Here is a 13,898-nt window from a genome sequence, read left to right on the forward strand (position 1 = left end):
TGGATCTCTGTTGACAGTCAGTGACAGTAGTGGCCTTCAGAACACTGTTAGCAAGGCAAAGACTCCATAGAGCAGGGCACAGGGGTACGCTACCAACAGCTGCTGACCCTCCATAGCCAGGGTGGAGATGAAGATCTTGGAAGCTGAGAGACTGCACCAGCCAATCACCAGCAAGGCCAGGGTCGTTCCGATGATCCCTCTGGACGTAAATCAAAAGTCAAATTTGACAGAAGAAAGGACATGACAGAACAGAAATCAAGATGAGCAAAATGTGTTTTTCTACACAATATTATTTAGGCAACCTTTTAATTGTTTTTGGACTGGAAAGGCCTACTCGCTGTAGGGGAAAGACGACTGCAAATGCAGATAGTGCCACAGTGGGGAGGAGGCGGTAGCCCAGCATGCTGGCTACACAGCCATAGGACACAGTCAGGGAACCCATCAGGGTCAACAGGGTGTAAATCATCATACAGCCGATGGTACTGATCCCATAGACATAGCCAAAGTGGGATTTTCCTGCCTATATAAAGAGTAAATACATTTTGTTACAGTACACTTTCAGTACAATACATGCACAGTTACATACAGCAAAGCTACAAATATTGTTTATCTGAATAGTAAATCATGATGACTTGGGCTGTGAAAACATGCAACACACACACACACTTGGACATAAGCTGCTGGGGAGGTTCTTCACCATGAGTAAAGTGACCCCCAGAGCGATACAGAACAGAATAGGGTTAGGTCGGTCTCATTCATGATGCTGCCATCTGCTGGGATCATAGGGTTCAGCACTGTCAACGTCTTCTGCCATATGTGCTCAAAATTCATGCCAATCTCTGCACAAATACACAAGAGATGAATAAAAGCAGATGTGAAGATGAGAAGACCTACAGTTGAAGTCAGAAGTTTACATACACTTAGGTTGGAGTCATTAAAACTCGTTTTTCAACCACTCCACAAATGTCTTGTTCACAAACTATAGTTTTGGCAAGTCGGTTAGGACATCTACTTTGTGCATGACACAAGTCATTTTTCCAACAATTGTTTACAAACAGATTATTTCACTTATAATTCACTGTATCACAATTCCAGTGGGTCAGAAGTTTACATACACTAAGTTGACTGTGCCTTTAAACAGCTTGGAAAATTCCAGAAAATGATGTCATGGCTTTAGAAGCTTCTGACAGGCTGATTGACATAATTTGAGTCAATTGGAGGTGTACTTATGGATGTAATTCAAGGCCTACCTTCAAACTCAGTGCCTCTTTGCTTGACATCAAGGGAAAATCAAAAGAATTCAGCCAAGACCTTAGAAAATCAATTGTAGACCACAACTCCACGAGCAATTTCCAAATGTCTGAAGGTACCGCGTTAATCTGTACTAACAATAGTATGCAAGTATAAGCACCATAGGACCACGCAGCCATCATACCGCTCAGGAAGGAGACGCTTTCTGTCTCCTAGAGATGAACGTACTTTGGTGTGCGAAAAGTGCAAATCAATCCCAGAACAACAGTAAAGGACCTTGTGAAGATGCTGGTACAAAAGTATCTATATCCACAGTAAAACGAGTCCTATATTGACATAACCTGAAAGGCCACTCAGCAAAGAAGAAGCCACTGCTCAAAAACCGCCATAAAAAAGCCAGACTACGGTGTGCAACTGCACATGGGGACAAAGATGGTACTTTTTGGAGAAATGTCCTCTGGTCTGATGAAACAAAAATAGAACTGTTTGGCCATAATGACCATCGTTAACTGTACTTCAACTGTACTTACTCATCCTCATACTCTGGGTTAAGGTTTTAGCCATTGTAGTCATTGGCCACCTGTCCGTGGTCATCAATGTAATACCCTGACTGGTAGAAATCTTGTTCACATTTCTGAAAGTCCCCCATTACTATGGAGTAGGTGGAAAAGATGAAGATAAAGATCATTACTGCAAAAGATGAGTGAAGTAAGGGGCCCTTGTGAGGAGGGCTGCTCAGTTCCCACATGTTATATCACAAAACGAGTTGCCAATCAAATCACAATTTTAAAAGCTACAAATTAAAATACAAATAGATGACCTATTGCGCTTCATTCTTTGGTCAATATTATACTGACACTACAGCAGAAAAGGCATGCCAGATATTCAAACAGCAGGTTTCACTCAAACTGCTAAGGCCAGATCATAATTAGTTACTGGGATTGCCTTATTGAGTTCAGATTTCAAACCTTGAGGTAAATTCTGAGCAAGACCTCCTGTTATGTTGTCAGGGGAGAGTTTTGAAAGAACATTTGAAGGCTGTGTGGGGGATGTACAAATGTGTAAATAGTTTCCTCTATTTGAGCTGGGGGCATGATAACCCCAGAGAAGTAGACTAAGTAGCCCACTTTCTATCTAATCTATTTCTTAATTTCCTATTCTCTATTTTCACTCCTTTTTCTAGGTTTAGTTATATGTCTTACGCAAATTAAGCCAGTTGCAGAAATGCAATGGTTTTGGATACTGGGTGCTACTGAACAGAATTTACAATTTCCACTGTTTACATGGCTCTTATTTTGAAGGATTTTTAAATAGCTTAAATCGGATGTTGCTGGCTCAACATGGGTTAAGACAGTCATATGATTTCCCTGTAGGCAAAGCTGCTTACTTAAAATAAAAAATATATAATAATAAAAAAAAGGGGTAACAGTGGATTAGCATTCATACATTTACAAGGTAGTAATACATTTACATTTTGTTCTACATATGAAAAACAACCAAGTCCAGCTAAATAGCTAGCTACCTTGCTAAACCTAGTATCAGCTGGAGATAAATTAACGTAAACTCGTACATCGCATTGGTCCTTACAATTGCCCTTATTTTAGTGCCCCCAAAGCGTAATACTTCCAGATCAACTGTAATGTCAATACCATTGTAAAGCACAATTTCTCCCCTTTCCAACAGAATCAATTTCATGACCTAAACGCTGCCCGTTTCTGCATAATTCAAGCAGGCAATGAGCCCCGTCGGGTCTTTTTAAAAATGGCGGGTGGGGAAGCGAAACTAATGCGTGATAGTGTGAAAGAGAGATGTTGTGTGGGAAAATTGCTTTTTTTCACTCAATCTGTCCAACTTATCACCTTATCGCCTCTAAAATGTAAATAAAACACTATAAAGAGTTTATATAATGTGTCATTACATACCTATTGGAAGGTTTGTGTCGAATTTGAATCGGGTTTTTAGGGCGGTGCTAAAGTGATCTTAGAAGTAAACAGCGGCTTTGAGAATGATGATCGCATGCAATGATGACCAAAAAAATGACTAGGTTTCCCCCCTTACTGTCCAGTTCTTGTTTTTAAATCATGATAGAAGTGCTACACCTGGTGGAGAGAGATTGTAAGACAGAAATAGTTGCTTTATGCGTGCTGTACGTTACGACATGACACGTCAAGATGTAACGGAGGGTCAGTTTATTCAACTTATCTCCAATACTATAGAGCCATTACCATGTCGATCAACGCTGGAATAGAAACCTAGTTTACACCCCCGATTTTGACGTCAACACAGTCGCTACAGTCCCATTAGTTTTCTTTATAGCCTCGTTTGAATGTTGCGGTTGTGCACATTTGTACGGAATGGGGTGAGTTTACATTAGCTGTCAATGAAATAGCAAGGAAAGCTAGGAAGAGCAAAAAAAGACCTGCTGATATTCTCAACATTTACAGACATTCTTACCATAATTCAGTTCTCTTCTAGCAATTGACGGTGGAATAAAAGACAACATTTCCACCACGGCTGATGTAAGTATAAATTATTTGAACACAATCATTGATTACATTAATCTCTAGCTATCTGATGTCATAGCCAGTTGCTACACCAGTAGTAGCTACCAGGGGCACAACTTTCACTGGGGGCACAACTTTCACTGGGGGCACAACTCCCCCCCCCCCCCCTCCACAGTGTGCTTTAGGACGTCTCCGAGTGGTAGGGTAGGCTTTTTGGAGTGTTCATGTGATAAATAAAAATAATAACTATGCCTCCCCCCACTTCTAAAACCATAGTTGCACCCCTGGTAGCTACCTATCTTGTCTCTATCTTGACACATTTTGCTGCAGGACTTGAAGAGATACTTGTACAAACTGTTACCAAGGTATGTTTGTTTGTTGTATGATTGTGTTCATTATGATTCTTCTGTTGCTGAAACCTAATATTGAACTTAGGAATCCCTCATGTGAAAAGTGAGGTTCAGTAGTTTGAATTATGATTAAGGAGTTGTCATGTGCTCTTTTTCTCCTTATCCACCAGTGTTGAGGGTCTTCATGCAATCATAGTGACAGATAGGGATGGTGTCCCAGTTATTAAAGGTAGGTCTCCCTCACAACTGTGTTTTCTTCTAAAAGCTAGGTCATTTAGTTGACCTTTTCTTGTCCTTGTCCAATGTGTTGTGCTCAGTGTACCTGATGCATTCTCCTTCAGTGGCGAAAAATAATGCACCAGAATATGCTCTACGGTCAGGCTTCCTCTCCACCTTTGCATTGGCCAATGACCAGGGCAGTTAGCTAAGGCTCTCTAAAAACAAGAGTATCATCTGCTACTATAACACATACCAGGTAAATAAAATCTGGACCTAACATATAAAGGATGTAGGCCTGGGGTGGCTTGGTGATTAGTTGAGTCAGGTGTTAGTGCTGGGCTAGAACAAAAAAATTTGCATTCCCTGGTGCTCCTCAAGAACAGATTGAAAAACACTGACCCATGTGCCTTGTTATGCTGAAGATCTCACCTTTTTCCAGATTGTGCAGTTTAACCGGTTACCGTTGGTGATCAGTTTCATCGCAGGCAGTAGTGCCAACACAGGTAAGATGAAGATCTCTACTTTCTATCCTCTGCATGAATGAAGACAAGTACAGCATTCTGAAGTGTTATCCAAACTGTTGTCTGGAGAAGGAGCTTGTACCACTAATTGAAGAGCTATGGCAGGTAGTGGAGGTTGCTTAGGAGTGTATCACCTTGACAGCAATGGGACTATTCTGTGACGTAGTCAGTCATGAAAAAGGATCTACCTGAAACTATTACATATTTTTAATATCTCTATCATGCACACGCACATACAGAGAGCTCTGTTGCTGAAAGGCATAGATACAGTACATGTTAGTGTCATGATGCTGTGTTTGTTGCCTTAATTTTCTAGTACTTGAATGTAACCCCTTCCTTTCTCATGTTTGTAATTAATAAACTGACTCATCTGTTGCTCATTTTTCTATTAAAATAAATATTTATTCACAGTATGATTGTTACATCTTGTTAAGTAAAATTAAGATCAAGTGAATGTCAACCAGTGAAAGATATCAATCTAGAGAAAATAAAACTATTGGAGAAACTCAAGTCTTTCGCAAAAAAATACAATTAGATCCAAAACATTGTGCATGTCCTGAAAATTACATGGTCATTTTTCGATGGTCAAAGAGCCCCATTGTCTTTTGTCTTGGGTTACCAGCCAGTGCAGCTGTACATAGTCTATCGATAAATAGCCCACCCATTTTTACCTACCTCATCCCCATACTGTTTTTATTTATTAACTTTTCTGCTCTTTTGCACACCAATATCTCTACCTGTACATGACCATCTGATCATTTATCACTCCAGTGTTAATCTGCAAAATTGTAATTATTCGCCTACCTCCTCATGCCTTTTGCACACAATGTATATAGACTCTCTTTTTTCTACTGTGTTATTGACTTGTTAATTGTTTACTCCATGTGTAACTCTGTGTTGTTGTCTGTTCACACTGCTATGCTTTATCTTGGCCAGGTCGCAGTTGCAAATGAGAACTTGTTCTCAACTAGCCTACCTGGTTAAATAAAGGTGAAATAAAAAAATAAAAAATAAAAAAAAGTCATCTGTGGAGCAGAAAGGATCTCTGAGGATAACATGAGTGACAAGTTACCAGACTTAAGGTAATTTAGTTCACTGTGAGAATATGCCTCTTTTGGCTCCTCCTCTTCATGTTGTCATCTTTCTTTTCGTATGTGTGACTGAAAACAAACATTCATTTGTTAGGCTATTTTGCTCTGGCACTACTCCCATTAGTTAAGCATTTGGATTAAGGTAGCCAGTTCAAGCTTTGTTTCTGTTTTATACATTTGAATAGTAATAGTGGATTATGGGCTCACCAGTTTCCATCGTATTATCTTGATCCACTCATCTGCCTCCACGCCACTCTTGGCACACAGATAAAATGTCCTCTCAGGGAACACCAAACTAAATAAGAGACCGAATGAGTATTAATGTTAGGTTTAATATCAACAGCTACAGAAAGAGACCCAGCAACAAAATAAAGTAGCTGAGTGGAGGTTAGAACTTCTCCTGTCATCACTCTGGTTGCACTTCCTCTTATCTGCCACTGCCATCGGCCACCATGATCCATATTTTATATTCCTCTGTAAGCGGAAGTGAAACCAACAGATATGTTTAAAAATGCCCACTGAGGTTTACCAAATTCAAGATTAAACAATGAAACTAGCACCAGTCGCAAAAAAAAAACTGAAGGGAAGGCTGACCTTTAACAGCAGTGTATTGTAGTCAAAACAGTATTATTAATTGTTAGTCAATAGTCTGTAAAGGCCTTTATCACGAGAGTTGGTAGGCCCACTCTTGGCTCAGTGGATAGGAGCTCTCACCAGAAGCAGTTGACTCTGTCCTTGGAGTAGTCAAACTGGACTGCAGAGCATGCTGTCAGATCCAGGGTGCGAATAGGCTCATCAAACTAAGACAGGAGAGCAAATGAGAGATGGCAACACCATCCTGTCACAATCACTGACAAATAAAATCTAGCCATTCATGATATTACATCTGCATCATAAACCATGACTATCAGAGGCATGGTTTCTACTCACCATTTTGTCCTTAAAGTATTTGAGCTCATTTCTGTTTAATGTGAACCACCTCTGCTTCCAGTTCTGAAAAAACAAAAACAAATTGAAAGTCTTTCAACCAGAACAACAGTCCACTAAACCTGGTCTGTACAGCTGCCTATTTCTCTCACCTTTACGACTGCTCCTAACTTTACCAGATAGCCCTCCTTTGTTCCAAACTGTGAACAAAATCATAAAAAAAACAATATCTCATGAGGTTTGTGATACTTGACCTAAGTAATTATGTTGTTATGATTAACCCATGTTTGGTTCACTAATAAATGAGCTTGTGGTCATACCGATGGAGCGTTAGCCACCAGGTCGCTCTCTGTTCGTCCTGTCTGCATGGCGGTGTGAACCCGCACAGACTCATAGATGGACGGTTCTTCTACATGCCATGGATATGGGCATTTAAGGACAATGAGGGTACCTGGTTGAGTGAAAGATCAAGGTTCAGGTTAGTCTTGAGGGTATACCAAGGAATATATTTCAGTCATTGAAAATATAAATAAACAGCAGGGAAATGGTTAGGTTTAGACTTTGGATTCAGTAAGGTCTGAAGAACTGGTCTCAGCCAACCTGTCTCACTGCCCAGCAGAGGCTGGTTGGCAAAATGGCTGACAAAGTCCTGGAGGGACGCAAACTCATTGAAGCCAAAAGCGTATCCACTGCTTTTCCGTGTCACATGGAAATGTTTAACTGAATCCTTGGCTCTGTATAAGGAAAGAAAAAAGCATGTGGTGAATGGGAATCCATCTGAAATGGGGCATGGAAGAGGGAGGGAGACGTTTTACTTTTTAAGAGGGACGGGATAGGTAGGCCCACCTGACAGAGAGGGCAAAGCTGCCAGGACCCTCATGACTGTTTCGGAGGAGATAGCTGCCATCTTTCCCATTGGATAGGAGGAGAGCTTCAGCGGCATGGCGGGACAGGTCAAAGTGGTACCATCTGAGAGAGGTGTAAGACAGACAAAGACAATCAGACTATAGCATCTAACAGACATGCATCACTAATGTGAGTGGTGAGCAGACTCATGAAATCTTTAGGTTACAACCGTAACCCCGGTTCTCTGATAGTATGAGTGAGGTATTTCACTTATGGGATACCCCCCAGCGTATTCGTCAGAAGCCTTTATTACACTACGCCAGCCATGATTGGCTGGATGTCGAGACGTGTGCTTGGGGGAAGATTGTCCCTCCTACCCAATAAAGAAGGCCTAATGCAGCATCTCTGAGTCATTCAAAAATAAGCAACACCTATCCCTCGCTCATGCAAGGAGGGTGGTCTGGTGAAATGCCTCACTCATACTATCAGAGAACCGGGATTACGGTCGTAACCTAAAGTTCTCTTTCAAGTATTTGTTATTTGGTATTATGGAATATACTGACTTCTGTATTGGCAGACAAGCTTATCCTGGCGACCGACTGCCCTGTGCGATATTTCACACAAATGGGCTTTGCCCCTCAGAAGATCCTACACGTTAAACAGTATGCGCTAGGGTCGGTGCAGTGACGTCGAGCATATAAAACTTTGCAAATGTATTAGGCGAAGCCCAACTCGCTGCTGAGCAAATATCCTGGCTAGATAGGTCCTTAAATAAAGCACCAGGACGTAGCCATTCCTCTAGTAGAATGAGCCCGTAGGCCAGCAGGAGACTGAAGACCCTTACTTGTGTAGGCTAAAGGGATAGCCCCCACTATGCAGTGGGAAAGGGGTTGTTAAGTGAGCTCTTTACCCGTGTGAGGTTTCGCCCAGGAAACAAACAACTTACGCGCTTCGCGGAGGCCAATGCTAGTAATAGTGCGGTCTTAAATGAAAGCTTCTTCAGTTCCACCTGATCCAAGGGCTCAAAGGGTTGTTGGCATAGAGCATCCAAAACAATTGATAAATCCCATGACGGGGTAAGCTGTTTGGATACCGGACGCAAACAACGTGCACCCTTGAGAAAACGGGTGACAAGAGGGTGTTGCTCCACTGTCGTGCTCCCAAAACCAACATGACAAGCCAAAATAGCTGCTAGATATACCTTAATAGTAGAAAAAGCATTTCCTTTTTCTAATAATTCCTGTAGAAACTTCAGGATTACCGGGACAGAGCACTGGAATGGCATTGTCTGTGATTTAGTGCACCATTCCTCAAACATGAGCCATTTACAATTATAAAAGGGACCTGGTAGATGAGGCTCTAGCACTCTGAATAGTTGAAATTACATTTTGGGGAAGCCCGGCAGTGTTCAAGTTGAACCATTCACAGGCCAGGTGCCAAACGTTTGTTTTCTAGTGAGGATGGAAAATCTCCTCTCACGCCTGTGGGCAGGGCTCCCCACATATCCGTTGACTGTTCTGCCCTCGTGGGTCGCACCCAAACCCGAGATAAATGCGTCTGTCGTGACTACTTTTCTGGATAAAACAGTGCCATCTGGACACCCTGTGACAGAAATGTTCGGTGTCTCCAGGAGTGCAATGCTACCATGCAGTCTATGGATAGCTGTACACGGTGATGTTTGTGACGTATGTGACGTATTGGGCTGAGACCTAGAGAAGAGACCCAGTGTTGAAACACTCATAATCAAACATCCTAATGGGATGACTACTAAAGCTGATGCCATCAAACCTAGTAGCCTCAGGCATGTTTTAAAAGAGACCAGGTTCCCTCTGCGAAACATGCTAGGCAATCTTGGAATGTTCTTATATGTTCCACTGAAAGGCGAGTTTTGAATGAATCCGAAACTAGGAAAGAGATTGGAAAGAGGAAAGAGCCTAGGAATCTTTGGAAAGAGATTGTCTGCATGGGAAACAGAACGCTCTTTACTGTGTTCATTCTGAAACCTATAAATGTCAGGTGTTCCAATAGAAGCTGACTGTGTTTTAAGACTTGGTCTCGGTTGCACGCACAGCAGCCAACAGCAGCCAACCGTCTAAGTACGTCATCAGCCGAATGCCACTCTCTCTGGAGCTATGGAGGTGACAGTGAGAAGCCAAAAGAGAGCACCAGAAATTTGTAGATTACGCCTTGAAAAGCAAAGCTGAGAAATGTCCTGTGAAGAGGGTATATTGAGATGTGAAAGTAAACGTCCTTCAGGTCGACGGATACGAACCAATCACCTGGGTGCACAGAACGTAGCAGAGCAGTGTGTGTCAACATTCTGAATGTGTACTTTCTCATGTGCGTGTTCAGAGGACGTAGATCTCGGATCGGACGTATGCCGCCCCAATTTTTTGGAACCAGGAAATATCTTGAGTAGATATTGTGCAGCAGCACCATCTGCCAGGAGAGGGTGTAGGACAGTCCGCGACGCACTTCGCATGTCCGGCTGGCCCGTAGCTGGAGAGCGCTTACGCGCTTCGCGGAGGCCACAGAAGGAATGGTAGCCCCCTCTGATGGCGTTGTGGGGAAGCACCCTGTTTGTTTTGATTTTGTGAGAAACAACATGTCTGAATGCGCTCTGTAGCCTGGTTGCGCTAATGTTAAATTTTTTAATGTGAACTGACATTGGGGAGTTTTTTAGACAAGACGGGGGCCTTGTAGAAGCATCCACCTGAACATGGTCTCTTCTCCTCTTTGGGCTGTACTCTGTGACCACCGACTTGGACCCAATACGCTGGAAAGAACACTGAGGTGCCTGGGAACTTGCATCCTAGAACAAGCTCAGAATTGGCGGAGGAGATTGCATCTCTGGCAATGGGGACATTGCTAGGCCTTACCCTTCTTCCGCCTTACCCCTGGGTGGGGTTTGGGGCAGGCTGGTTCCTTGGTGCCATGGGTGGGACGGGAGGGTTCTTAGACCAGGGGGCCTTAAGGGTCCAAGGTTCTCTGCTGCCCTGGGCTCTTAAAGGTCGAGGGGGGGGTCGACCTGCTGCAGCCTGGGCAAAGGTGTGGCGAGGCACAGGGGAGGCACTGGGCTGTGTCTTCCTGGACAGACAGAGCTGGAGGGCTTCACCCTCAATCTTTTTCTCCTCGCACCGTTTCTGCATCATCTCGATGGTGGAACCGTAAAGGTCTTTAGGGTCTACTGGAGCATCCAGGATCTTCAGTTTCTCACTATCAGACACTGTGGATAGGTTGAGCCATCTAGCCCTCTCCTGGGATATCATGAGCCCAATCGCTCTTCCTGACGCCTGGACAGTGGCTTTAAGCAGACACAGGTTGAGATCTGTGGCAATACACATCTCATCCCACAGACCAGGCTCCAGTGTGACTGCTAGCTCATCCTGTAGCTCAGCTTGATATGCCGAGAGCATGGATGCGGCGCTGAGAGCCCTCACTGCTGTGACGCCCGACCTGTAGACCTTCTCTGTCGCAGAGGACTGGAAGCGTACGTACTTGGTTGGTAAGGTGGGGCCAGTCGAGGTCATGGAGGACTTCTGGCTGGGGTGTAGATGGGAAGCCACCAGGGGTTTGATGGGGGGCGCGTGGGCAAGCCCAATCCCTGCCATGTCAACACAGTCCAATCCCACCACCTTGGACAGGGTTCTTGGAGGAGAAAGGTGTACTCCAGGCACAGGTAACCTCCTCCAGGCATTCTGGGAAGACTGATAGTAATTGCCCGTTTGGCTTTGGGTAGCATCTTACCGGGACGTGGTGGTCTCTGCTACTGCATTGGGCCAGGAAATCACCAGTTTATTCGCAGTGCGTTTGCACACGTCCCACAGGTCCACGCCGAGAACTGGTGGAGATGGCGCCCTGCCTGCATGTCCGGTTTTGGATTCCCCGGCAGGAGGCTTGGTTTCCTGGCCTGAGGGGTTGAATGAGTCTTCGTCTCCATTCGATGATTCCGAAAGGAGGCTGTCGGAAAACCCTGTGGAGTCGTTATCGTCTCCAATCAGGAAGCCCGGCAGGGAGGCAGTAAGGTCGTTGCTGTTTCCACAGGAGCAGATTCGTGCCGGGAGCTTCTCCTCGTTTGGGGTGGGAGATGCTTTTGTCACCATAGATTGGATGCTATGTTTTTAGCTGTCAGAAAAAAACTAGCGTGGTAGGCTAGTCCGATAACCCACTAATCGCTAGCTATCTCAGTGGCACTTGTTGTGATGGCCAGATACCATTTCCGAAACAACAGGTTAGAAAAGATAGCTTGGTGTAACTAGTAAAACTTTTCTTGTCGAAGTAAAACCACAAAAGCTAGCTAGCGTGGTGGCTAGCTTGCTAACGACTAGTCACTGTTTGGATACAGCTAACTTGGTCGTGAACGAGTTAGCCGTGTCACAGCTGTACCTGTTCCTCCCTCAAATAATTTTCCTCTAACTATGGTGAAGGAAAAGGAAAATTGTCACCACCACACAGTCCCGAAAATAGCGCCCAGTGAGCGAGTTGTAAGCTCACGTCTGTGGACAGTTTAGCTAGTTCTGGAAAATGCAGTCGTGTCGAGGTAAGCTTTCTGATGAAAAGCGAGAAGAGGTGTTTGAATAACTTAGAGATGCTGCATTGGACCTTTATAGGATAGGAGGAACATCCTTCCCCGGCGCACACGTCTCGAAGTCCAGCCAATCATGGCTGGCGTAGTGTAATAAATGCTTCTGATGAATACGCTGGGGGCATATCCCATAAGTGAAATATCGAAACGAGAACGAGTCGTTGAGAGAACCACAGCAGACATGTCACTGGGTGTGAAGAGATATACCACTAAGGTGCAACAGACTAGCAGGAAGTGCATGTTAAACCCAAATAATTATTGGCAAGAGAAACATGCAAGATCTGTAAGATCTGAAAAGTAAAGTGCCACCATGTAATGAACAGCTGCAGTGTGTGTGTAAGAAACACTGACCGATTGTTCTCAAGTGACTTCACCATGCAAAGGCACTTTAGAGGTCACTTCATGGTTTGACCCACTTCTGACATTAAGACAAAGCTGTTGACCCACAAACAAACAAGACAGCTGCAGAAAAAAATCACTGTAACTAATGTGGATGTGAAAGTTGGGTATTTGCATTGCAGATGGCAGAGTCGTACTTATTTCACACTTCAATAAACTCAACGCCAACGCCTGCACTAGAATAGGTACAACAGAATGTCATGTAGTGAGAACTTGAATATTTATTTTTCCTTTATTCAAAGGAGCAGTTTGGAATTCATACAACAATAAAGCGATCACCCCACTACTTTTGGGGTAAAGGATGGGGCTAGAGTTAGATAAATGTAACCGCTCAAATTAATCTACGGAACTATAGCTGCAAGGACACACACCAGTTAGATAAAAAAAAAAAAAACGTTTTTTTAACCATGTTTTGAAACTATACCGTGTTTATATTGTTAACAAACAATGGAGTAAAACAAGCTCATATATTGGGTTCTGGTGGGGTAGGGTACAGTTGTAGTAGTTTATATTAGGCATTTAAATGATATTCTTCAAGATTCAATGGCTTTATATCATGCATTTTTAAACTGAGGTTGAAAACAATACTATGCCTAAAGGGATTTCCGTCTCTAGAACGCCTTTCATATATTGACCGAACGTTCCTTCCTGAACAATGCTAAAACGCACTGCCCATGAAGAATACTTTAATTTCCTTTTGACCAGGTAGGCTCTAAAATAAGATTTACGAATAGGCAAAATTATAATTAAGACATTCTTACCCTAACGACTCCAACTCATCGTCGACACTAGGCGTATCACTGTAGTAGCTCATCGTGTAAACGATGGCAGTTCACCTGTGCGCTTCTCAGTCTCCACCTGTCAGGTCACCGAGTCGACTCAACATTCTAAAAGCACAGACCGAAATCGACACACTGACTGATCAAAATAAAACTACCATACGAGGAAGTTGTCTCGGCTGCTGGCTGGGAAGATTAAATTAGACATGCCACGTCATTCCACAACAAAACAGAACATACTGTAAGCCTACGGTATGGCTGTGCCATAGTGATGTGCCCACTGCATCTCAAAGTCCACAGCTTGCTTGTAGGATTACACTGTTCTTTACATTTCAAAATAAATAAAAGTGGTAGAGGGTAGGGGGAAGAGGGGTTGACTTAGACCCCTTAACCCTTGTTCAGAATACTAATTAAGTAGTTTGCTGG

General features: G+C 43.4%; 2 protein-coding genes across 4 annotated transcripts; both read right to left on the minus strand.

The window, feature by feature from the left end:
• Positions 1-36: 36 nt before the first annotated feature.
• On the minus strand, positions 37-4,804 carry LOC118941360 (protein YIPF7-like). The gene is made up of 4 exons (XM_036953819.1): positions 4,786-4,804; positions 727-839; positions 339-520; positions 37-199 (listed from the first exon to the last, which is right to left on the minus strand). The coding sequence occupies exons 1-4, from the start codon at positions 4,802-4,804 to the stop codon at positions 37-39; spliced, it is 477 nt and encodes a 158-aa protein (XP_036809714.1).
• Positions 4,805-5,225: 421 nt separating this feature from the next.
• On the minus strand, positions 5,226-13,877 carry dapp1 (dual adaptor of phosphotyrosine and 3-phosphoinositides). 3 transcript variants are annotated; one of them, XR_002469704.2, is made up of 9 exons: positions 13,455-13,778; positions 7,710-7,832; positions 7,464-7,597; positions 7,184-7,314; positions 7,016-7,063; positions 6,867-6,929; positions 6,651-6,736; positions 6,144-6,410; positions 5,226-6,005 (listed from the first exon to the last, which is right to left on the minus strand). XR_002469704.2 is itself a non-coding variant. In XM_021574145.2 (9 exons), the coding sequence occupies exons 1-9, from the start codon at positions 13,505-13,507 to the stop codon at positions 5,982-5,984; spliced, it is 750 nt and encodes a 249-aa protein (XP_021429820.1). In that variant the 5' UTR covers positions 13,508-13,778; the 3' UTR covers positions 5,226-5,981. The 3 variants fall into 3 exon arrangements, 2 of the variants coding, with proteins under 2 accessions (XP_021429820.1, XP_036810643.1); XM_021574145.2 differs by having other exon boundaries at positions 6,144-6,231; XM_036954748.1 differs by lacking the exons at positions 5,226-6,005; positions 6,144-6,410; positions 6,651-6,736; ... (3 more) ...; positions 7,464-7,597; positions 7,710-7,832 and adding an exon at positions 7,851-12,729 and having other exon boundaries at positions 13,455-13,877.
• Positions 13,878-13,898: the final 21 nt, after the last annotated feature.

Source organism: Oncorhynchus mykiss, chromosome 19, assembly GCF_013265735.2.
Source record: "Oncorhynchus mykiss isolate Arlee chromosome 19, USDA_OmykA_1.1, whole genome shotgun sequence".
In the NCBI taxonomy this organism is placed as follows: Eukaryota; Metazoa; Chordata; class Actinopteri; order Salmoniformes; family Salmonidae; genus Oncorhynchus; species Oncorhynchus mykiss.